A 26,996-nucleotide genomic window follows, 5' to 3' on the forward strand; every position below is an offset into this window, starting at 1 on the left:
TACAAGGAAAAATTACAGAATCAAAGTTAATTTACTTTACATAGAGCAATAAGTAAACATCATGACATCCAATAGCAGCAATCCACTCTGGTCAACATACCATTTTCGTTACATTTCAAAAGAGTCGCGGCAGTTCATGTCACCACGTATTCCCACAGGCATATAGGGAAGAGGACATTGAGGCGGTTGTTTACAGCAAGTACAACAGCCTTAGTTTACGTCGTGTAGTACAAGTAACGCCCTCTATGTTACGAATCAACCAACAGAATTTTGTTTCAATACAACAGTTTAAAAAGCCTTTTTTATGTGATATCTAAAATCAAAAAGCATATTTTCATGTCACTTTGAAATATGCAAGGAATGCCAAATTACAATGTACTTTCTCATATCTTAGTGATGGAGTGAGCCATCAAAACCTATGCAAACGATCGTTAACAGAATCACATAACTAACCTATGTAATATTATTACATCACTTCAAAAATAAGAATTAACAAATTAAAAAGATGTTGTTGCAGATCGTCTACATAAAATACAGATACATAACAAACTGAAATTCGTCAGAAGCTAAAACCTAGCGTAGTCACTCATATCATAGTGGTTATGTGATCCACTAAGTATTTAATATAAAAGAAGTAAAGTCCTTACAAACAATTTTGCTCATCAATAGCGAAGATTAAAATGACAAAACTGATTTAACCAGGCACATTTAATAAAACACACAAACGCTCTCTATTGACGTTAAACTTAACACAAAAACGTATTGTGTAGGTGCAACTGCTTTACGCCATTTGCAGCAAACAAACTGCCATTATACCTATCTTTCAGGTTAAAGTAAAAGCTAATAGGACTGAGACTGACTGCTCTGTGCCTCTCCTTTCTTTCCTTTCCTTTCCCATTTAAAATATGCAGTTTTCATATAGCTGCAGCTAATATCGTACCTTTACAGTTTCGTCTGACCACAATACATTTCCAGATAGCTAAACGGTAAATTGTCGTCCCCATACTTAAATAGTAAGTTGTATAAGAAATTAAAAATTAGTTGCACACCAGTAACACACCACTCCCGATTGTTTAAAGAATCGAACTCCTACGTATTAACTAGTTTTTCAAGAATCTCAGTGTTTATGACATCACGTTTCCTAAAGTATGTTCCGTACAAAGATATAATTTTCCATGTCCAGCCAGTGGCATACGTGGACACTGCCTGCAAAATGTGTTGCGAATAGAGTTGGTAGTAAATAAGTAATAATTTAAAACGTCATGCCTGATGGGGCGATCTCAGCGAGGATAAGTTCCCACGCTGTTTGAAATTATGTGTAAAGTCGCTAAGTGCTGCTACTATCAAGTACTGGATGAATGTAGTCTGGGGAATTTGCGCACCGTGAGTTACGTTACCTCAAGAGATACACACAGTTTCCCACTTTACTACATGGATTATTGTGCTCAACTTTCAGCGTAAGACTATACTTCTCAATAAGTTGGTAACTACAGAATTTTAAGTTTTTTAATTTGGCCCATATTAACATGAAAGTACCCACCCCGTCTTCGCATGGGTAGTTCTACCACCGACTATTAATGGCTGGAATATTTGTCTCGAGTGGCGATAGTAAATTATAAACATGAACCTTCCTTACGATTTAGTCTGCCTATTAGCACCAAAATTCCTACAGTAGTTCCCGAGATTACTGTTCAGATACAGACAGAAAAGTCGGCGGATCTGTTGGAAAAGCAACTAGTAACTGGAATTTGATTACGTTAAAAAGACGCTCAGTAATATAAATATGATAATATGGGAAAACTGAAGATGATTGTATTCCCACATAATATTTAAGGGATAGTTGAGAATTCTGTTGCAACCAGCAGTACTTCTTATTGTTGGGAGACCAATGAAATCTGTGCCATGGTAATTTACTTGTGGAATCTAACGAATGGGGCACGTATTCATCACGTGTTTCACTATTCAACACAATTTATATAGCAACGGCAAAAGCATTTGTGCATGACGTCATCGGAATTTACGGGCAGCGGCAAGACACTTGGCTCCCATTCGGGAGGACGCCGGTTCAAATCCCCGTCCGACCATCCAGATTTAGCTTTTCTGTGATTAAGATATGTGTTGGAATGTTTCCTCTGAAAAATACACGGCCGCTTTCATTCCACAATCCGTGCTTGTGCTCCATCTCTAATGATACCGTCGTCGACGAGACGTTAAACCCTAACAATCCTTTCAAAAAACCTAAAAAATGGGGTGAAGAAATTTCCTTCAAGTTAATCTGTATTCTAGAAGAGTATCATACAAAACTGGAAACAAATTTCTAATCCGAGGGAATAGAAACTACTGATCCCTCGACAACACATGCTTTAGACCACTGGAAATTACGTTGAAAATTATCACTCCGATGGATTTGGAAATAACCTCATCCACTCCTTAGGTCGGTAGGACATGTTCTGCGACAAGCACAAACGCCCTATGACGATCTCCGACGACTACGTCGAAGAGAACATCCCTATATCCAAATCCTAATCCTCTTCCCGCCTCAAAAATAACAATCACCTCGCCAACCTCAGGCAAGAACCAGACACATACAGAGCATTCATCACATTTCACAGACACCAAAAAAATCACAGATAAATTCACACACACAAGTACACAGAGGAGTAAAAGCCGCAAGGCTACAAACTCCCCCACACGCTTCCCCAAAGAGGGGAAAGTATTAGATGAGAGCAGCATGTCGTTTCTTCTATAAAATCCTCGAACGTTCCTCACAATACTGGACGTAGATGAAACTGTATTATACAATGAACCTATTGTACGAAAAAGAGTATGCGTACACCCATGCTTCGCAATGTCTTATTTATGCTACACTTTAGTTAAAATTGGTTTCATTGGCAGTTCTAAACAAAATCGGTGCTAAAATAGTATCCCATTATCAAGCTTTCTTCAGCCCATAACATTTCTTAGGAATTTCCTCTACTTGTATTGTCGCGCGTAGCTTTTCAGTGCTCGGATCCACAGAACTGTGTACAACTATAGTATCTGCTACTTCTATTTGTGCCAATAATAATTTTGTTTTCTTTGATATTTTACGAACACAATCCTACCTCCTTTTAGCGAAACATTAAAAGTTTAAAGTTAAATTTCGTTGTGAAACAAACAAAAGAAATGGAAATTCTGAGGTAATTACTCGAACAATTCTGCTATCACATTGTTCGAAGTAACTCAGCCTCCGTCACTTGTGCTTCATCTTTTAATGCTGCTACTTACATTATTTTATATCTGCTCTGTTCCACGACAGGTATCACTTCGAATAATAATGCTTGAAAGAGTCCTATGCGATTAGAACGTTATTTCTGGAACTACTCTGCTCAACTTTATTTGCTCATTTAAAGCACCGGTATCATTTTTATGATTCTTTTTTCCGGACAAAATCTGGCACATCCCAGGGGCTACCAATGCTAGAGAAATGTAACCCAGATCGTTAGATAAATATTGGTAAGGGCAATGAAGGACATATTCGGCCTGAGGAGGAAGTGAATTTATTCGTCATCAAATGATGTGGCACAATACTTAGACCCTGGTTCCGTATTCTGGAGGACAGGGGCTCATATCACTATCTAAATTCAGGTTTTCGTTGATTTCGCTAATTTGCTTAAGTCAAATTCAATAAGGGCCACCCGACAGTTGCAAGTAATTATAGTCTCATATTGCTGAAATCTTTTTTTTTTTCTTTTTCAAATTTATATAGCGTGTTTGTTGCTCGCATATTATACCGTTTTGCAGGAAAATAATATTTTTAGCCACAGTTCACAAAGTGCGATCTTGTGAACATTATCTCGCTCGCTCTGAGATCGAGAAGACAGTAGATATCGGAGCACAGATTGAAAGAGGCCTTGTTTCCTGCTTTTGCAATACATTCGACAGAGTTCGCCACTGTCACGTACTGAATAAAGCATGTTCTTACGGAATATCGTAACAGCTTCTTGGTTGTATTCAGGACAAATGTAGAAGTAATTTTGGGTATTCAGGGAGTCTTGTATGTCTTTATTGCTCACGATGTACATAAATATTGTGGTGGATAATCTCGAAAGCATCGCGTGGTGTTCGCGAATGGAGGTGAGTGTAGGAAGGCCACAACGCAAGAAGACTGTAGCGAAGTCCAGAAAGGCCGGCAGAGGATCGATCCTTCGCCCAGATTAAATAAATAAATGTTTCAGTTTTGCATATAAAACGAGAGAAAAATTATTATTCGCTTACTGTATTTACACTGTCGTCGGTTCGAAACAATAGTATGCGACTGAACGACCTAAAGCAGAAAAGTAGCTGTCAGAAAAGTAGAAACCTGAGAGAGTGACTTGAAGAATTTTAACGAAATTGATACATCCATGAAAGAAATACCTTAAGGGGCTCCGGAAAGGCTCAAAATCATGAAAAGTTCAATTTTTACTTTTTTGCGTTTTCTGAATCTGCAGACTATTACCTTTTAATAGATATATAATTTATTCAATTCCGAAGACTACAACCATTTTTAATTTTTTTTTTTTTTTGAAATGTGTTCTACATGGGCGTGACCCACTGTGGCGCTGTTAAACTGCTGTCAAATGGTGTTATTATTAACGTCCGTGTTCATCAGGTACATTTTAGTGATGTGAGATAAAGTATGTGTTGTGGCTAACCTGTGATGGTTCAATATATATCGCTGCTGTGATTGTCGATTGTTTCATGTTTATTTACTCTGTCGTTATCTCGAAAATATTCGTAATTAATTCTATTTCTTGAGTTCGTGTTTTGTTGAAGTATAATAATGAGTCAAAGTAAAGTTGCTGTTGCGACTTTCAATGATGGCAACATTGTAAGGTGCAAGGTATTTAGAAATATGGGAATGAAGATAGGTTCTAACATGGTACGAGCGATGCTTGCTTTAGACAAGGAACGCCTTCGGGCTGCAGACAGGGCTGTAAAGAGTCTAGAAATACAAGCAAGAGTAAACAGGAGGAGGAACAAGAGGAAGCTGGAGGAGGAGTTTGCAGAGGATGAAGATAATCCATCCTATGGACCTGGAATGCACTAAAAAGTTAATCCAATCTTTGTCGCTCGATTCCCAAAACTTTTATTTTCTCATACTAATTACATGTTTTCTAAGGATCTTCCAAACATATTTGTTTCAAACTTTCAGTAAATGTTACGCAGTACCTTCTGCATAATTTAACACAGCCTTTTTCCAAAAAACTGTATATTTTTGAATATATAAATAAAAAATTGCAAAAAAATGTTGTGAATTTTCATTACAGTTGAAAAAAATCATCTTTAATAACTGAACTAAAATTTTGTAAAATCCCTGTGTTAAGTTGTAGCCCATATTCCAATAAATAATCTGTAAAAAGTTCAACTTCCTACCTCAAATACTTTGTGAGGGAAGATGTAATTTATAAGCGTTATTTTAACATTGCAAGTATAGGGCGTTCCGGAGCCCCTTAAAAAGCTCACGTTCCACCGAGTGTTGCGTAGTGAGAGTTGCGAGCAGTACCAATTAGAATTAATAGAGCAGATTCAAAGAAGAGCGACGAGCTTTGTTAGGGGTTCATGTAACAAGCGCAAGAGCGTCACAAAGAGACTTCTCAGACTCCAGTGGCAGACGTTACAAGAGAAGCATTGACTTGACGATGTGGTTTGCTGCTAGAAGACTCAGGCAACATATTTTTTTCCATGCCAATCTGTAAGATAAATTTGAGCTTGTGCATACCGTTACTGCGGACTACTCGCCAATGGGTCATGTGAAGAGGGAATTGGTAGTGGTATCCAAAGTACCGTCTGGTACACATCGTTAGGTGACTTGGGAATTGTAGAAAAGATGTATGTGAATAGAAAATGAGAAGCACAGACACGTCTACTTCGCAGGCAAGAAACCGATATCGGATAGCAGCTGCAACAACCATTGTTATTTCATAGATCACGGAGGATTCCGTGAATGCATTTTAGGCGTGTAGGAGACTCATCGCTAATGATATCCTCGATGATTATATCGCGTCACTTACGAAAGTAAACTCACCAGAAAAAATATTTGTTATCCCGTTAAAAAAATCACACTGATCACATTCCACCCCTGGTGTAATCTGGGCAGTGAAGTGGTGTGCGTGCGTGAGCTAGCCGGTCACGTGGAAACAACGCAGTAAGATGGGTCAGCGTCGAGACGTGGCACAGAGACACAAAGGAGTTATTATGAGTGAAAGTAGGCCCCCGGCGTAGATTGCTCATGAATTTTTCTTGGGTTTCCATCCGTGTGGTTGAGATGTCTCGGTGTTTCGACGAATCTCATTCCCACCATTTTCTCGCGAAGTGTCTCGATAGCACCGGCGTCCCAAGTACACTGAGGAGACACAAGTCATGGGATTCCTCCTAATAATGTGTCGTACCTCCCTTTTGCCCGGCGTAGTGCAGCAGCTTGATGTGATATGGATTCAAGAAGTCGTTGGAAGTCTCCTGAAGAAATATTGAGCCATGCCGCCTCTACAACTGTAAATAATTATTAAAGAAATGCCGGTGAGGGAATCTGTACACGACCTGACACCTCGATTATGTCCCATAAATGTCACTGGGATTCACATCAGGCGATGTGGGTAGCCAAACCGTTCACTCGAATTATCCCGAATGTTCTCACATGGCGCACTGCCATCCATAAAAATTCTTAGGTTGGGAACATGTACTCCATGAATGACTGCAAATGGTCTCCAAGCTAACCCAGCATAACCATTTCCAGTCAGTGGTCAGTTCAGTTGGTCCAGAGGATCCATTCCATTCCATGGAAACACATCCCACATCATAATGGAGCCACCACCATCTCGTACAGTGCCTTGTTGACAACCTGGGTTCGTGGTTTCGTGGGGTCTACGCCACACTCGAACCCTTCCATCAGCTCCTACCAACTAAAATCTGGAGTCATATGATCAGTCTATGGTTTTACTCTTCTTGGACCCAACCGATACGGCCATGAGCCCATGAGAGGTTCTGCAGGCGATGTAGCGCTGTTAGCAAAGGCACTCACGTCCGTCAACTGCTGTCATCGCCCGTTAACGCCAAATTTCGCCTACGTTTACGTTCGTTTTACGTTCCACTTTGATTTCTTCGGTTATTTCACGCAGTGTTACTTGTCTGTTAGCACTGACGACTCTGCGCAAATGCCGCCGTAAAGTGAAGACCGTAGTGAGAGGTAATGCCTGAAATTTTGTACTCTCGGCACATTCTTGACATGTGAATACTGAATTCCCTAACGATGCCGAAACTGAATGTCCCATGCGTCTTGCTACAACTACCATCGCGTGTTCAAAGTCTGTCAATTCCCGTCGTGCGGCCATAATCACAACGGAAACCTTTTCAATGGATCACTTTAGTACAAGTTACAATACCGACAATGCACTGCCGTTTTATACCTTGTGTACGCGATACTAGCACTATCTGTATATGTCCATATTGCTATCTCATGACTTTTGTCACCTCGGTGTGTATGCCACAGCGGTTGCAGTCTCTCCCCACGCCATGGTCCAGCATCTACGGTGGAGAGTGCGTACCACCTTTCGACTATCGGTGCAATCAGTGTTACGCGAAGTCACGAAGCGTTAGATGCTGGGTGCGTTCTTGGCATAGTTCCTAGTCCCGGATTCCATACTGAAATTAACTGGTAGCTCTCATCGTTCTTGACGAGATTCCCACGAAGGCTTATCTCGATTGATTCTATGACGATGCTGACCCAAAAGCCACAAATTCGGCACATCATTATTGTTTCCTCAATTTTGAACGTATAGCCAGACATATCTACCGTCTTTCGTGGTGGTCGAAAGATGACCTTGATGTCGTTTTTCCCGAGGATTCCCGCAATTTTGGCTGGGGAGATCCAGTATGGTGGATGAAGGAAAGTTACGCTTCCTTTTTCACCTATTCTCTGCGGATGTCTGTATCATTCATTTTCTATAATGCACAGTCTAATCTGCGATCCGCTGTACCTGTTTTGGTGGAACACATCTCAAGGGCCGGCCGTGGTGGCCAAGCGGTTCTAGCCGCTTCAGTCCGGAACTGCGTGACTGCCTCGGGCATGGATGTGTGTGACGTCCTTAGGTTAGTTAGGTTTAAGTAGTTCTAAGTTTCAGGGGACTGACGACCTCAAATATTTAAGTCCCATTGTGTTCAGAGCCATCTGAACCATTTGAACATCTCAAGGTTGACATATGTCCATCTACACCATGAATACGTGTACTGATGACAATAAAGCCAACATGAGCTTACACACTAAAATAAAATATCAGGCAGCATACTGTCTACCAATTCTCTGCATAATGTCCCCCTGTGACGTAATATACGCTGCAGGTCCCACGTTAAAGAAACATCTCTAAGTTGTTGCAGCTTAGCAGGGAGGCTCCTAGTCACAAGTAGCACGTGTCCCGTGTACGTGAGACGTTATAACAGTGCACCGGGTCTCGCTGTATGGTACAGCTCCGTGCTCATCTTTTTTTTCTGTAGACTGCATGTCCTACGGTACCGTCTGATACGTAATACCCGCGTAAAGCTGTCTGTGGTATAAAGGACAGGGCCAAAGGGAGTCTGAACATAATTCGCGTCGTAAAGTTTCCATTTATTTTAACAGTACACACTAAGCTACATTTACTAAACATACATTGGAAAAGCACCTCCGGTGATATTGACTGCTAAGGAACAGAATATTTTATAATCATAAAGTTGTACCCGATTGATTAATAGCAAACAGATTAAATTCAATAATAAAAGCTGTAACAGTGCAATAAAAGAGCTAAAAACACTTTCCCCAAAAAAAATTTTAAGATGTACAGTCCAAAATAGAAGTATACTCCGCAAATAAGCTGCATATAAGAACATTACTGTACCGCCGGATAGCGGAGGTGCGCAAGGCAAGCAAGAGCAATAACCACACAAAATTGATGTTAAGCCTTACGTCCTGAATGGTACAAATAGTCTGTGAGAACCTTCATGAAATTAACAGATCTTAAATCTCCTAGTGTTTGGTCAGTTCTAAAACCAATAGTGCATACAAGGAGTAAGATCATTAACCATTCATTTGGCCGAGCCACATTTGTGTAAACTGTTGTGGCGTAGCAAGACAGCCACACCACTCGGAGGTAGCCGAAAGGCACGCTAACTAATGCAGACGGGCGTGAAGTCTGAAACAGGATAACTATTGAATGGTAGCAAGAAAAGTACGTAGTTGCTTTATACTTAACTTTTATTCTCTGATGAATACAGCGTTCTTCTTGAGACATTTATACTATAACTCTCAAAGTAGGTAAGGCTAATGGCGCCTTGCTAGGTCGTAGTCATGTGCTTAGCTGAAGGCTATTCTAACTGTCTCTCGGCAAATGAGAGGAAGGCTTCGTACGTCTAGTCGCTAGCAATGTCGTCGTACAACTGGGGCGAGTGCTAGTCCGTCTTCCTAGACCTGCCATGTGGTGGCGCTAGGTATGCAAGTACTGACAGTGGCGACACGCGGGTCCGACATGTACTAATGGACCGCGGCCGATTTAAGCTACCACCTAGCAAGTGTGGTGTCTGGCGGTGACACCACATAAACACGGTTAAATAAATAACTCTAGTAATTCGGTAATTTGCAAATTAGCCAGTAATACCTCGACAATTTACATGAGCTGGAAATAAAAAAATTAAAAGAGGAGTAAGAGACAAATAAATACATCGACCTGCTATACTAGGCGTAGTGGGCTCGGAAACCTTAAGTGGTGCAGAACCACCTGCACCCTGCTGGTCGTTCGGTCGAGCGCTGACGTGGCTCCGCTTTCGGACGCTGTGCCTATTCTACCAACCACGCATACTTCACCCGAGTGTCACCAAAAGAAGCACAGATAGTAGCCTAATGAACAGAAAAATACAGAATTTAGTACAGGAACTGGGCCGGCCTCTGCCATAAACCGAATGCCGCCGCACGACAGTCAAAATTACAGCAACAAGAAAATTAAAATAATTTTTCAATGAATTCACGAAGTCAAATAAATAAAGCTTGTAAGGCGACCGAAGTCTAAACCCAGTTCCTAATTCACTTACCGAGCAGGAAGTTCGACTGCCGACTACAAATTGAACCAAACTTGCACCACGTGGCCGAGGGGTAAACAACTAACCGCCAAGCGGTGCTGGGAAGTAAACCCCAAGCTAATGCGTACAGTTGGCTAACGAATTCCTGACTAAATCCAGACAGAACATAATGATTTAAACAACATTACGGCCACGTACAAGGTAGTAGTAACAAACGCAAAAGAAAGAAAAGAAAGTCCTCGCTGAGAGAGACTTAATTATTAAGATTAACAGGCCTCATCCTTATAAACAACAACAACACAACAAAACAGTCAAACTTGAGAGTATAAACACCCAATAAGACAATAGATGAAACTGTGCGCCCCAGAAATAGTACACGCAGAACGTCGCACATGCAATGAAGCCACTCAATATATAAATGCCCGTCTCCACAAATCCGACGCCTTACAGCAGCCAACTGGGAAGTTGAGACCGAACTTGACAAATAACATTCAGATTGGAGCATTAAATAAAGAAACAAATTCAGTAGTTTTATAGGAGCGCGAACACATCATTCCTGCCTAGAGACAAACGGGATCAACAACCAGAAGTCTGAAATGGATCCTGACGTGAGCCTCGAACAAACAACCAGAACACCACCGAACTGAACTGTCACAGTACTGGTACAAGAAATGGAAATTATAGCTGTGGTTGCTGCCGATGTTCGGTTCATTCGCATCCGATAAACCAAATCGGAATTTCAGCAGGCTTTACCGTACAAGGATCCAGGAACGACAGCATGGAGCTACTACACAACTTCAACACACCGGCAGTCTGCCGTTCGCCTCTAGGGCCGGTAGGTCGCTGAAGCACACAACACGCTCCTTCCTTCGGTACGCGCCCCACACGTGCAGAGGTTTCCAGCCAGCCGCAGCCAAGGTTTTGAACCGTCAGAGTGTCTCTTTCTGGCATCGCTGGTATGCTCAGAGTCAGAGGCTGACTGTTAACTGCCGACCTTGCATCAGCCATCAATTGCCGGCACACTACTCGCCTCGCCGCCAGGTTCCAACTCGACCGCCTCACCCGGACGAAGCGTTTTCACCTTCCCGGTCTCACTGTTGCTCCCTTGCGCATCCGATCTTCGTGCGAACCACGCCCTCCTACGGCAAAGGCGTTCTACTAGAGACTGTGGCGCAACCTATCGATCGTGCAACGATATGCCGTCTGCTTTTCTTCTTTTTAATATGCCCAAGAAAGAAAGACATCCATATGTTCTAGCTCCATCGTGAACTACATGTGTTGAAGGACGCCGTTTAGGTGTTCCAGAAATTCACTCGCGGTCTCTCTGCCATGTTCCAACACAAAGAAAATGTCATCCACCTAATGGAAGAAGTGTTTAAGTTGAGCGTCCCCACCAGATTTGAAGTAAGTTGCGGTGGGTACCTGTTCAAACAGTTTCACCGTTTCGGTCTCAGCACGATCCACTAACAGTATCAATGAATAATACTGATTTAGAAGATAGGGTAAGGAAAAATAAACCTACGTTTACAGCGTTTTTAGACTTAAAAAAAGCTTTTCACAATGCTGACTCGAATAATCCCTTTGAAATTCGGAAGGTGGCAGGAGTAAAATACAAAGAGCAAAAGGCTATTCACAACGAAACAGCATTTACACTACTGGCCATTAAAATTGCTACACCACCAAGATGACGTGCTACAGACGCGAAATTTAACTGACAGGATGAAGATGCTGTGATATACAAATGATTAGCTTTTGAGAGTACTCACACAAGGTTAGATCCGGTGGCGACACCTACAACGTGCTGACATGAGGAATGTTTACAACCGATTTCTCATACACAAACAGCAGTTGACCGGCGTTGCCTGGTGCAACTTTGTTGTGATGCCTCGTGTAAGGAGGAGAAACGCGTACCATCACGTTTCCGACTTTGATAAAGGTCGGATTGTAGCCTATCGCGATTGCGGTTTATCGTATCGCAACATTGCTGCTCGCGTTGGTCGAGATTCAATGACTGTTAGCAGAACATGGAATCGGTGGGTTCAGGAGGGTAATACGAAACGCCGTCCTGGATCTCAACGCCCTCGTATCACTAGTAGTCGAGATGACAGGCATCTTATCCGCATGGCTGTAACGGATCGTGCAGCCACGTCTCGATCCCTGAGTCAACACATCGGGACGTTTGCAAGACAACAACCATCTGCACGAACAGTTCGACGACGTTTGCAGCAGCATGGACTATCAGCTCGGAGACCATGGCTGCAGATACCCTTGACGCTGCATCACAGACAGGAGCGCCTGCGATGGCGTACTCAACGATGAACCTGAGTGCACGAATGGCAAAACGTCATTTTTTCGGATCCAGGTTCTGTTTATAGCATCATGATGGTGGCATCCATGTTTGGCGACATCGCGGTGAACGCACATTGGAAGCGTGTATTCGTCATCGCCATACTGGCGTATCACCCGGCATGATGGCATGGGGTGCCATTGATTACACGTCTCGATCACCTCTTGTTCGCTTGACGGCACTTTGAACAGTGGACGTTACATTTCAGATGTGTTACGACCCGTGGCTCTACCCTTCATTCGATCCCTGCGAAACCGTACATTGAGCAGGATAACGCACGACCGCATGATGCAGGTCCTGTACGGGCCTTTCTGGATACAGAAAATGTTCGACTGCTGCCCTGGCCAACACATTCTCCAGATCTCTCACCAATTGAAACCGTCAGGTCAATGGCGGCCCAGCAACTGGCTTGTCACAATACGCCAGTCACTACTCTTGATGAACTGTCGTATTGTGTTGAAGCTGCATGGGCAGCTGTACCTGTACACGCCATCCAAGCTCTGTTTGACTCAATGCCCAGGCGTATCAAGGCCGTTATTACGGCCAGAGGTGGTTCTTCTGGGTACTGATTTCTCAGAATCTATGCATCCAAATTGGGTGAAAATGTAATCACATGTCAGTTCTAGTACAACATATTTGTCCAATGAATACCCGTTTATCATCTGCATTTCTTCTTTGTGTAGCAATTTTAAGTGTATATCATCCGAGGGACATGAAAGGGAAGCAATGGTTGAGAGGGGATGAGACAGGGTTGTAGCCTATCCCTGATGTTACTCAAGCTGTACATTGAATAAGTATTAAAGGAAACCAAACAAAAATTTGGAGTAGGAGTTCAAGTCCAGGAAGAAATAGAAGTTTTGAGGTTTTTCGACGACATTCTTATCCTGTCACAGGCACCAAAGGAGTTGGAAGCGCAATCGAGCGTGGTGGCGTAGTGGTTAGCACACTGGTCTCGCATTCGTGAGGACCACGTTTCAAACCCAATTCCGGCAACCCTGAATTAAGTTTTCCGTGATTTCCCTAAATCACCTCTGACGAATGCCGAGATGCTTATTTTGAAAGGGCACCGCCGACTTCCTTCACCATCCTTCGCCGACTTCCTTCACCATTCTTCGCTCATCCTATGGGACCGATGACCTTGCTGTTGGACCCCCTCCCCAAAAATCAACTTGGAAGTGCAGTCGAAGGAAATGGACAGTATCGTGGAAGGAGGATATAAGGTGATAAAACAATGATTCAACGTAGTCGAATTAAATCGGGTGATGCTGTGGGGATTCGATTAGGAAACTAGACACAAAGTAGTAGACGAGTTTTGCTATGTGAACAGCAAAGTAACTGATAATTCCCGAAGTACGGAATGTAGACTGACAGTGGTGAGAAAAGTTATTCTGAAAAAGAGCAATTCGTTAACACCGAATATAGTCTTAAGTGTTAGGAAGTCGTTTGTGAAAGTATTTGTATGGAACGCAGTAAAGAATGGAAGTGAAACATGGACAATAAACAGGTTAGACAAGAAGAGCATAGAAGCTTTTAAAATCTGATGCTACAGAAGAATAGTGCAGTTTAGATGAGTAGATCAAGTAGCTAATGTGAAGGTACAGAATAAAATCGGGGAGACAAGAAATTTGTGGCGGAATCTGACTATAAGAAGGGATAGGTTGATATCATACATTCTGAGACATCAAGGGATCACCAGTTAAGTATTAGAGGGAAGTGTGGGGGGTAAACATCGTAGACGCAGACCAAGAGACCATAATACTAAGCAGATTCAGAAGGATGTAGCTTGAGACAGTTATTCGGAGACAAAGATGCTTGCACAGCATAGAGAAGCATTGGAGATCTTCATCAAATCAGACTTCGGACTGAAGACCACAACAACAACAACAACAACAAGAGCACCAGTGTCTTGAAGTCGCACTCGTTTGAAAAGAGATGTTACATGATAGATTACCAGCAAACCGTCCTTGTGCAGCCATACCTCTTTCTGTAAGGCCACGAATTTGGCAGAGTTCTTAACGTGATGATTGCCGGGTAATAACTAGAATAGCGTGGCTGTATGGTGTGGAGCATGCATGTGGAGATTCTAACAACCCTACCACAACAAAGGTCAAAAATTAATTATGATTGTAGTGTTGCTCACTCTGCTAAGTATTTCATTTTCGGGCAACAACAAAGTTATATTATGTGGCAGGTGTCATTAGAGCACAGTTAATAAAGTCATTTCTTGAAATAATGGATAAACTAGGTACTCATCTTTTCGTGTTTCCCACGCCGGTCTCGTTGTGAACTCATGGCTCAATCGTCGAAAATCTAGGTAGTGATGATTCCAAGCTCGGATGCAAAGAGGCCTAGGTGTTATTCTGCGATATTCAAAAGTTTTACAGATGTTCTAATGGTTCTAATGGCTCTGAGCACTATGGGACTTACCATCTATGGTCATCAGTCCCCTAGAACTTGGAACTACTTAAACCTAACGAACCTAAGGACATCACACAACACCCAGTCATCACGAGACAGAGAAAATCCCTGACCCCGCCGGGAATCGAACCCGGGAACCCGGGCGTGGGAATTTTATAGATGTGTTTCATAAACCATTCTTGAAGATTAAACTTTTGCAAGTTAGGACAATGGTGATGTAAAAAAGTAATTAGCATTCCGAATTTAAGCTACACTTCTTTTTTATTACTGTTGTTGCAGTATCGCGTAACTCGTTCCAAAACATCACTTCACAATATAAAACATACTTGAAAATATCTTCCTCACTGTTAAAGTTCACATTTCATAAACTGACTACAATTTGCGTCTTTTTAACATGACGACCAAAGCTTGACTCTCTAATAACCGCTTACGCGCCCAAAAATCAGAGTTACAAGTACGTCAAAGATCATAGTGACAAAAGAAAGAATACACATAAGAATAATATCTTTGCAATATATACATATCGATGTATCGAAGTACCTCTACATTAATGAAATGAAATCTGAATGTTGTCACAGAAATACACTCCTGGAAATGGAAAAAAGAACACATTGATACCGGTGTGTCAGACCCACCATACTTGCTCCGGACACTGCGAGAGGGCTGTACAAGCAATGATCACACGCACGGCACAGCGGACACACCAGGAACCGCGGTGTTGGCCGTCGAATGGTGCTAGCTGCGCAGCATTTGTGCACCGCCGCCGTGTCAGCCAGTTTGCCGTGGCATACGGAGCTCCATCGCAGTCTTTAACACTGGTAGCATGCCGCGACAGCGTGGACGTGAACCGTATGTGCAGTTGACGGACTTTGAGCGAGGGCGTATAGTGGGCATGCGGGAGGCCGGGTGGACGTACCGCCGAATTGCTCAACACGTGGGGCGTGCGGTCTCCACAGTACATCGATGTTGTCGCCAATGGTCGGCGAAAGGTGCACGTGCCCGTCGACCTGGGACCGGACCGCAGCGACGCACGGATGCACGCCAAGACCGTAGGATCCTACGCAGTGCCGTAGGGGACCGCACCGCCACTTCCCAGCAAATTAGGGACACCGTTGCTCCTGGGGTATCGGCGAGGACCATTCGCAACCGTCTCCATGAAGCTGGGCTACGGTCCCGCACACCGTTAGGCCGTCTTCCGCTCATGCCCCAACATCGTGCAGCCCGCCTCCAGTGGTGTCGCGACAGGCGTGAATGGAGGGACGAATGGAGACGTGTCGTCTTCAGCGATGAGAGTCGCTTCTGCCTTGGTGCCAATGATGGTCGTATGCGTGTTTGGCGCCGTGCAGGTGAGCGCCACAATCAGGACTGCATACGACCGAGGCGCACAGGGCCAACACCCGGCATCATGGTGTGGGGAGCGATCTCCTACACTGGCCGTACACCACTGGTGATCGTCGAGGGGACACTGAATAGTGCACGGTACATCCAAACCGTCATCGAACCCATCGTTGTACCATTCCTAGACCGGCAAGGGAACTTGCTGTTCCAACAGGACAATGCACGTCCGCATGTATCCCGTGCCACCCAACGTGCTCTAGAAGGTGTAAGTCAACTACCCTGGCCAGCAAGATCTCCGGATCTGTCCCCCATTGAGCATGTTTGGGACTGGATGAAGCGTCGTCTCACGCGGTCTGCACGTCCAGCACGAACGCTGGTCCAACTGAGGCGCCAGGTGGAAATGGCATGGCAAGCCGTTCCACAGGACTACATCCAGCATCTCTACGATCGCTCCATGGGAGAATAGCAGCCTGCATTGCTGCGAAAGGTGGATATACACTGTACTAGTGCCGACATTGTGCATGCTCTGTTGCCTGTGTCTATGTGCCTGTGGTTCTGTCAGTGTGATCATGTGATGTATCTGACCCCAGGAATGTGTCAATAAAGTTTCCCCTTCCTGGGACAATGAATTCACGGTGTTCTTATTTCAATTTCCAGGAGTGTATGTTAACTATTTTACAGAAACACAGTAGAATATTGCTGGTATCGAGAGGTTGAAGTGAGGTGCCGTAATGGTTACGTAATTCAAGTAGCATTGCAAGGCGAAGAGACGTGCGTGTTTCGTGTGACAGGCCTGTGCCCGCACGAGTGCTCCGAGGGCAGCTCCCCGGTGTGCGGCTCGGACCGGAGGACGTACCGCAGCGAGTGCGAGCTGCGGCGAGCCTCCTGCCGCCTGCCCGCCGACAGCCCGCCCCTCGCCGTGCTGCACGCCGGGCCCTGCCTGGGCCTGCCGCTGGCGCCGCCGCCCCCAGGTCAGACACTCCACTCCACTACACTCAATATAAGAGGGTTATTCGTAAAGTAAGGAACGATCGCTCGCGAAATGCAAACCACAGTGAAAATCCGATGAAGTTTTGCACAGGTGTGTTCGGCAGTGTCTCTAGTACGCCCGTCGAGTGTTCGAGTATAATGACTTTTCTGGAGACTAGAAATCTACTCTGTAGGAATCAGCATGGGTTTCGAAAAAGACGGTCATGTGAAACCCAGCTCGCGCTATTCGTCCACGAGACTCAGAGGGCCATAGACACGGGTTCACAGGTAGATGCCGTGTTTCTTGACTTCCGCAAGGCGTTCGATACAGTTCCCCACAGTCGTTTATTGAACAAAGTAAGAGCATATGGACTATCAGACCAATTGTGTGATTGGATTGAGGAGTTCCTAGATAACAGGACGCAGCATGTCATTCTCAATGGAGAGAAGTCTTCCGAAGTAAGAGTAATTTCAGGTGTGCCGCAGGGGAGTGTCATAGGACCGTTGCTATTCACAATATACATAAATGACCTGGTGGATGACATCGGAAGTTCACTGAGGCTTTTTGCAGATGATGCTGTGGTGTATCGAGAGGTTGTAACAATGGAAAATTGTACTGAAATGCAGGAGGATCTGCAGCGAATTGACGCATGGTGCAGGGAATGGCAACTGAATCTCAATGTAGACAAGTGTAATGTGCTGCGAATACACAGAAAGATAGATCCTTTATCATTTAGCTACAAAATAGCAGGTCAGCAACTGGAAGCAGTTAATACCATAAATTATCTGGGAGTACGCATTAGGAGTGATTTAAAATGGAATGATCATATAATGTTGATTGTCGGTAAAGCAGATGCCAGACTGAGATTCATTGGAAGAATCCTAAGGAAATACAATCCGAAAACAAAGGAAGTAGGTTACAGTACGCTTGTTCGCCCACTGCTTGAATACTGCTCAGCAGTGTGGGATCCGTACCAGATAGGGTTGATACAAGACATAGAGAAGATCCAATGGAGAGCAGCGCGCTTCGTTACAGGATCATTTAGTAATCGCGAAAGCGTTACGGAGATGATAGATAAACTCCAGTGGAAGACTCTGCAGGAGAGACGCTCAGTAGCTCGTTACGGGCTTTTGTCAAAGTTTCGAGAACATACCTTCACCGAAGAGTCAAGCAGTATATTGCTCCCTCCTACGTATATCTCGCGAAGAGACCATGAGGATAAAATCAGAGAGATTAGAGCCCACACAGAGGCATACCGACAATCCTTCTTTCCACGAACAATACGAGACTGGAATAGAAGGGAGAACCGATAGAGGTACTGAAGGTACCCTCCGCCACACACCGTCAGGTGGCTTGCGGAGTATGGATGTAGATGTAGATGTAGATAGCGTTGCGTCGTTCTTTTTAGTTCTGAACACACAGGGTGCACATAAAGATACCTAAAACAATAGTTTCTCCCGCCAAGTACGAGGGCCTGGTGAGAAATTTCGCCTGGAGCTGTGCAGCCCACATTACATAACTGTCGTGCATTTTCTTCTTCAAGACAAAACTCAGCCGCATTCTGCAGGGGCAATGAAGATCCTTCTGCATCGTTTTTAAGTGGAAATGTTTGATTACCCACAATACAGCCCGTAATTGTCTCCCTCTCAGTTTCAACTCTGCTCACATGAACTGCTGGCTACGAAGAAAACATTTTGGCACAGACAACGAGCTGTAGACCAGCGGAAAAAGCACTGGCGGCTGCCTTCTATAACGACGGTATTGCAAAGTTGGTACAACGCTACGACAAACGTCTAAGTCAGATCGGCGACTATGGACATAAGTAGCTGGAAGTTGTAGCTAACTGTTGCAAATAAAACAGTTTTGATATTCATTGTGGTTTCCATTACGCGACCTACCGTCCCTTACTTTCCGAGTAGCCCTCGTACACCAGCCCTCCTACAGGATGTCACCATATACATTGTCGTTTTATAACACCTGACATGGTCAAGTTTGTGTGGCAACGATCTTACATATTAACATATAATTAGCTGAGTATCTGGCACAGCCCAGGAATGTATGTATTCCAGTCTTCTATTACTCCATCTCCTCCTGATCTCCCCTCCCTAATCTACCTCATCATGTCCATCTCTCTGTTCATCTCGTTCTTACCTCTCTCTCTCTCTCTTTCTCTCTCTCTCTCTCTCTCTCTCTCTGTCCATCTTCTTCTTCTCCCCGTCTCTGTACATCATTACCGTGTTTCTGTTCATCTCCGCTTCCTCCTCTCACTGGCAACCTCCTCCACTTCTCAATCTCTCTCCATCTTCTTCTCCCCTCTTTCTGACCATCTCCTCTCCATCCACCTCCTCTCTCTGTCCATCTCTTCCTCCCCCATCTCTCCGCCCCTCTCCTCTACCCCCTCTTTCTGTCCCCTCTTCACCCTCTCTCTGGGCCATATACTCCTCCCCTTCCTCCCTCCTCTTTGTCCATATACTCCTCCCCTCCTCTCTTTATCCATCTCCTTCTCTTTCCTTTCTCTCTCCAATCCTCATCCCTCTCTCCCTGCCTGTTATCTCCTCACCTTCTCTCTTTCCGTCTCCTCCTCCCTCCCTGTCTTTGTCCATCTCCTCCTCTTCTCCTTCTCTCTCCATCTCCTCATCTCCCTCTCTCTAGCCATCTCCTCCTCCTCCTCCTCCTCCTCCTCTCTCTGCGTATCTCCTCCTCACCCAATCTGCGTCCATCTCCTTGCCCTCTCTGCCTCTTCAACTCCTTCTCCCCCTTCTCTTAAAGATATCACCCCTATCCAAATATGACGTTGGTGGTTCTTACTGCACAGAATTTCTTACCCGATCGTAATTAATATATATATCTAGTTTGACTGAAATAGATCCAGGGATTTTGGGCACCTTCACACATTAACGCATATGTGACATATTCATGAAAATTTAATACATTTCACACATATTTCATCTCTATCTCTAACGAATTTCGCCCTGCATTTTCGTTACCACGCAGCTCAATGTGTATGATGCCTATACCGTCTGCGATGTGTCTTGAAAGCAGCGTTTGTAATAAAGAAGTAATAAATTAAAACGTCATGCCTAATGCGGCAGCAGGAGTGGCCGAGCGGTTCTAGGCGCTACAGTCTGGAACCGCGAGACCGCTACGGTCGCAGGTTCGAATCCTGCCTCGGGCATGGGTGTGTGTGATGTCCTTAGGTTAGTTAGGTTTAAGTAGTTCTAAGTTCTAGGGGACTGATGACCTCAGAAGTTGATTCCCATAGCGCTCAGAGCCATTTGAACCATTTTTGAACCTAATGCGGCAGTTTTACTGCATGAACATCAAAATGTAGTAAGCGATATATTTTCTTCCTTTCGTCACTTTGTGCGCGTCCTTTATGTTCTTTGTAGTAAGAAGAGCATAGGACAAGTGCCTTTACAACCAAATATAAAGAAAATCTTTTAAGAAAAAATAGCACTAGGACCCAAATTCGTCTTTTTCTGACCACCTTGTGATTACAGGTCACGCGCCTAAAGCTGTTCACGAATTCAGCATTTTGCACACCGAGAAGAAAGGGCGTAGATAAGATATTCTCGAAGAATTAGAAATTTTTAAACATCTTTCTCGAAATGGTAGGGTCATTCTTAATGTGCAGCTACAATTACGTAGTAAGAACTTCTTCAATGGTATAAGGCCGTTACTTGGTATTTGATTTCGTGTTCCCTCGTGCAGTTAGCGAAATGTTTTTTCTGTCTAAGTCGACTAATAATTTTTTGTTTATTAAGTGGTTGATATTAGCTGCATTTCATGTTTTTTTTTTTTTTTACAGGTCGTGTCATTCAGCCCTCTTTGTAATTCTATAACGGCGTTTTCATCCTTTAAACTGTATTTCTAAGCTCTTATGTAGACAAAATGTTACCTTGTCTGCTGCTGTCAAATAAAACATTGCCTTTTACTTCATGGACTAAATAATATTCACCTTAACACTCATCTGTCTATATTTTGAATGTTAAGTAGCCTACTTGTATTTGCGGCTACTAGATGGCACTCTTGGTGTAATGTTCACCTGGCCACAGTTGCTAATGCGTGCGTCTCAGTCTGTTGCTACCTGTGGCTTGACATGTGTGAGCAGCCCATAGTGGCTTGCCTTCCATGTATTCTTAAAAGAGAAATTATGACTAAAGCTTCACCGCTTGATATTTATTTTATACGTGACATGTAAGTACTGTTTCTTTCTTGTACTCGTACTGTTAGTCATTACTTACACTTTTACAACAAATTTTGCCCATAATTTTGTACTTACGTTATAGGCCAGTTTGACTGTTTTACTTGTGATGAAGGCACTCACAGTACTGCCGAAACCAGGTCAAAAGACTTAATTTTTTGCGACCGAGGGCTGTAATTGCCTTAATTTTAATTTGAAGGTAGTTGAGATCAATGCCATGAGAAGCTTACTAGTTAGCTCGGAGCTCCCACGAGTCCTACGTGAACTGAATGGTGATGTACTGTGCATACAGGAACCCTACAGAAGACAAGGGAAAGATCCTAACCTCCCGCCCTACGCGGCAACGGTTGCGCGTCAGGCGGACTGTAAGGCCTCCGTCATAATCCTCAACCAAGAAATACACCCCGTTGAGGTAAATGAACTATGCATAGAGCACTTGGTCACCGTGGAAGTTTCGCACAAGGGTAACACAAGTATCATCGCGTCGATGCATGCACAATACAGCCACTGCATTGTGCCATACTCCAATCACATCAGAGAACTTTCACACTAAGCAGGAGGCAAAAAATTAATAATCTGCGCTGACATCAACGCGAGATCTACCCTGTGGCACTCTTCTAGAACACATGACAGAGGCAGGGTATTCAGCGACATCATCCAAGAAACTGGACTTCACGTAATAAATAAAGGACACAACCCCACATTCATTGAACATGTCGGCTCTACATCTAACATGGACATCAGTCTTGCGAACAACGCGGCAATCACCTTCACACGCGACTGGATAGTGCACGACCACATTACCATGAGTGACCATAGCGCCACAACGTCATAACACTCACCCTCCATAACATACGTCACGTCAATACAGAAATACAATCAAAATGACTACTATTTAGTAACACAGACTGGGACAAGTCAGACAGACAATACAAAAACACGCATTACACGACGTCGATGGAAGTATCGATTACAGAACACACACGATTACAGACATCATCGTACCCACACACAACACCTACATAACAACGTCAAGAAACACGAAACGCCAAACTATCACCTGGACTACAGATCGACACAACTCAAACAAGACACCAGATGTAAACGCAAACTCTATCAGAGAGCGATCTCAGAAAGAGAAAGACAGGACGACTAAACGCATACTGGCTTCCTAAGGACAGCTACAAACTAGAACTACAAAAGACGAGGAAGGACCACTGGAACAGACACGTTGCAGCACAAACACAATTAAACATATTGGGGGGAACCGTACAGAGTAGTAACCGAAAAAAATCAAGAGCCCACTAGTTTTGGGGACGCTGCGGCAGGATGACGGTGCGATAACTAAGGGCTGGAAGCGCACAGCAGAGTTTCTGCTCGGCAAACCCCTGCCTGATGACACAGCGAACACAGACAGACGAGAACAAGCAGCAATGAGACGAGATCTAGACACCGAATACAACACACCAACAGCCACCTGCCCTTATGCGCTGGAAGAACTGGCGATAATGATCTCAGAACTAAATGCATCCGGACCAGACGGTATCCACTCTGGGGTACTAAAACAAATTGGGCCACAGATAACCCCGTATCTCACGAACTCACTAAACGACGCATTAAGGCTGGGCCGCGTGCCTGCAATGTGGAAAGCCTCGAAGGAGTTTATCATTAAAAAAGCCCCAGACAAAGATTCCTCTGACCCAAAATCATACAGACGAATTTGTCTAATAAACGCCAAAATACAAGAAAAACTGCTCTGCAAAAGACTACACGCACACAGACCACTAGGGGGCTAACACCACATCAATTCGGCTTTGGGGAGGGGAAATCCATAGACGACGCAATCAACAGAGCGCTATAAATAGTACACAACACACCTGCCAAATACTCGTTATCCATCATGATTGACACCTCAGGTGCGTTCAACAACATATGGTGCCCGGCCTTGTTCAAGAGGCTAAGACACCTGCAGGTGCCGGACTCTCTGTACAATAGCTTTGTCGACTACTGCAGAAACAGAACAGGCGTTTGGCACATGTACAACCAAAAAGTAATCAAGTGTATTACAAAAGGTTGCCCACAGGAGTCGATCTGCCGCCCCATCTTCTGGGACATAATGATAGAACAGCTCCTACAATAATCTGACAAGCGGAGTTGTCGCCTACGCTGACGACCTGCTATTGGTGGTGTCAGCAAATCTGATCGCGCAGCTCCACCGAATTGCGGGGATGCTAATGTCGGCGTTTTAGCCTCTGTTCCAACATGTCCCTTAGATTTTGTGTTTCGTTCAAGTCAGGTGATTTTGCAGGCCAATCAAGATGTAATAGGCTAGTGTTCATAAAACCAGTCACAGATTCTTCCAACCAGATGAAATTTGCTGTTGTGGTTGTTATGTGGCTGTGAGAGCAACGGCGTCTTCTTAGGTGACCGACTCTTAATGTTCATTATATTCAGACGCACAGTTCTCTCTTTAACAGGTTCCGATGGGCTTTCATTCACTGCCTGCAACAATTGCTCTCGGTTTTGGAAGCGATTTTGATCCGCAAGCCGTGAAACGCGTCTCTGGTCCTTCTCCATCAGGATCTTATTCCGACCACAATTCTGATGTCGTGTTTCGTGGCCATGTGTGTTACACAATTTCTTGTAAGCACGTTGAACAATCCGACACGAAATACCAATAAATCTACACTGCATGGTCATAGACACAGCCAAAAGCGATTGCCCTTTTTTATCACTCTCTCACGTCCTTACTTTTAACTTTGTTTACGAGCAACGTTTACTCGAAACGTAAGTGTTTCACTGATCGCTACTGCTTAATACTCACGTAGAGGCAGGCGTGTGCAGTTGAGTCTGTGATTCGATCGCTGCCCTAACTGTAAAGGATGAACGATTCATCTGTGTATGGGTACTAATTTTTTTTTCCTGGTGAGCTTATAATATTTCCTTGGCAACCATATAGAACTCGTATTTAATCACTAGCCGAGTACCCGGGGTTGCCCAGGCAGGTATTTACTCCAACCTTCTAAAAGTCATTTCCTCCTTTTTTCCTCTCTCTGTCGATCTCTTCCTTCACCTCCTCAGTGTCCATCTTCTCCACGCCCTCTATCTGTCCTCCTTCTCCATCCTTCACTCTATTTCCTCCTGCCCCTCTCTGTATCCTCCTCTTCCATTTCTTTGTCAATCTGCTCCTCCCTTTCCATTTGCTCCATCCCCCTCTGTCCATACCTTCTCCGGCTCTAATGCCATCTCCTCCACTTCTCTTTGCCCATCTCCTTCTCCCTCTCTCCCAGTTCACCTCGTAACCTTTCGTGTCCATTTTCTCCTCTTCTCTCCTCTCTCTCTGTCCAACTCTTTCTCTTCTCTTTCTCTATCCATTTCCTCCTCCCTTCTTGTCTGTTCATCTCCTTCACCTCCTCTCTCTGCCTCTCTCTTCCTCCTCCTGTCACTGTCCATCCCCTCCTGTTTACTTTCTTTGTACATTCCTACCTCTCCCCTCTCTCTGTTCATTACCCCATCCCCTACTTCTGTCCATCTCCTGTTCCACTTATCTTTGCCTACCTCCTCCTTACCCTTCGCCCTCTGTCCTTCAACCTCCTCCCCTTTTCTCTCCCCACATTATCACGCTAACCCAAATAAGAGGCTGATAGTTTTTAATCTACAATATTTGTTTCCATATTGTAAACAATATCTCTACGAAATTTGACAAATTATTCCAGGAGTTTAGGATGACCTCTTACTCTTGACTATGCCCACATACGCAGACGTTAAATATATTTCGACTTCACAAATAGATCCAATGTTATGTGTGGCTATTGTCTGCGAAATTTGTTGTGAATACAGTTACCACTAAGGAAATAATAAATAAAAACGTCCTACAGGATGCGGCAGTTTTTCACACATCTCAGTGTTTATGACATCATATCTCCTGAAGTATGTGTTGTACGATGATATATTTTTCTAGGTACACTCAGTGATACATTTGAATATTGTCTAAGAAAAGTGTGCGAAAAACTTAGTAGCAATGAAGTCATAAATTAAAACGTCGTACATGATGTCGCAGTTTTTGGCGCACCTCAGTATTTTATGTCATATCTCCTAAACTATGCCTTACAATTATATTTTTTGTAGGTACATTCAACAACATAAGTGGGTACTGTCAGCGAAATGTATTGTGAATAGAATTAGTAGCAATACAGTAATAAATTTAAACGTCTTGCATGAAGCAGCAGTTTTTCACCCAGGTCAGCGTTTATGACGTTATATCTCCTGAGCTAAATGTCGCACAATGCTGTACTTTTTCTGGTACATTCAGTGGTCTACGTGAGTACTGTCTTAAAAACATGACATGAATACAACTAGTAGTGATGGAGTAATAAATTAAAACGTCGTGCTTGATGCGGCAGTTATACTGAGTGAACTTCGAAAATGTAATAACTGATAAACTTCCTTTCGTTTCATCATTTTCTGGAGATTCTCAACGAGAAAACTGTCCTGCCCTAACGCTCTCTCCTCCTATAGTAATTGTTAATGTTGTGTCCGATTCACTTCTCTTGCTGACTCGTCTTGTAAGAGATGTGATACAGCGTTGTTCCGTATTCAAATCGAGAGGCAAATGGCAACGGGCTGCGGGCAGCAAGGTTGTATCAGGAGAACTATCCCCGTCGACACAGCCACAGTATTAATGTTTTCTACCGGGTTTCGCCGTTTGTCTGAGACAGGGCCGTTTCAGGCAGGAGGAAATCATGAACGAGAAAACTGAAATCATGTGTTAAGTTTCTTGTAAGTCTCTAAGTGCTCTAATTCTTAAACAATGGATGACTAAAATAGGGATATTCGGGCTTCATGGGCTACATTGCCTTTTCATCCCACGCCTTTGATAGGAGGGTGGTTCTTAACCTCACAGCAATGATTTTCAGACAGTAAGAGACACGTGTACGAAATTTGGTTGAACTCGGTCTAATGGTTTTGGACGAGATGTGGGACATACATGTATAGATATAAAGGGGGACTTTTTCCACCGCGTACAAACTCTAGGGATTGATCGATGAGAGGATACGGAACAAAAAAGTTACAGTCTCTGTAACAAACTATGATAGAGTAGATGGTCTCTAGCACGCATTTCCGGACATAAGTTCATTAGAGCTTTTTTGTTCCGTGTCCTCTCATCGATCAACCCCAGAGTTTGTACATGGTGGAAAAACTCATCCTATACAGGATGGTCCATTGATAGTGACCGGGCCAAATATATAACGAAATAAGCATCAACGAAAAAACAACAAAGGAAGAAACTGGTCTAGCTTGAAGGGGGAAACCAGATGACGGTATGGTTGGCCCGCTACATGGCGCTGCCATCGGTCAAACGGGTATCAACTGCGGTTTTTTTTAAATATGCACCCCCATTTTTATTACATATTCGTGTAGTAGGTACGTAAAGAAATATAAATGTTTTAGTTGGACCACTTTTTTCGCTTTGTGGTAGATGGTGCTGTAATAGTCACAAACGTATAAGTACGTGGTATCACGTAACATCCTGCCACTGCGGACGGTATTTGCTTAGTGATACATTACCCGTGTTAAAATGGACCGTTTACCAATTGCGGAAAAGGTCGATATCGTGTTGATGTATAGCTATTGTGATCAAGACGACCAACGGG

The 26,996-nt window shown here is 43.8% G+C and overlaps 1 protein-coding gene across 1 annotated transcript in view; it reads left to right on the forward strand.

Annotated features, from left to right (window-relative positions):
• The window catches only part of LOC126160698 (agrin-like), a 454,728-nt gene that overhangs the window by 114,768 nt on the left and 312,964 nt on the right, over window positions 1-26,996 (forward strand). Inside the window, exon 7 of the mRNA XM_049916923.1 lies at window positions 16,960-17,044. Within this exon, the coding sequence (XP_049772880.1) occupies window positions 16,960-17,044 (85 nt within the window). The remainder of the gene's footprint in view (window positions 1-16,959; window positions 17,045-26,996) is intronic.

Source organism: Schistocerca cancellata, chromosome 2, assembly GCF_023864275.1.
Source record: "Schistocerca cancellata isolate TAMUIC-IGC-003103 chromosome 2, iqSchCanc2.1, whole genome shotgun sequence".
In the NCBI taxonomy this organism is placed as follows: domain Eukaryota; kingdom Metazoa; phylum Arthropoda; class Insecta; order Orthoptera; family Acrididae; genus Schistocerca; species Schistocerca cancellata.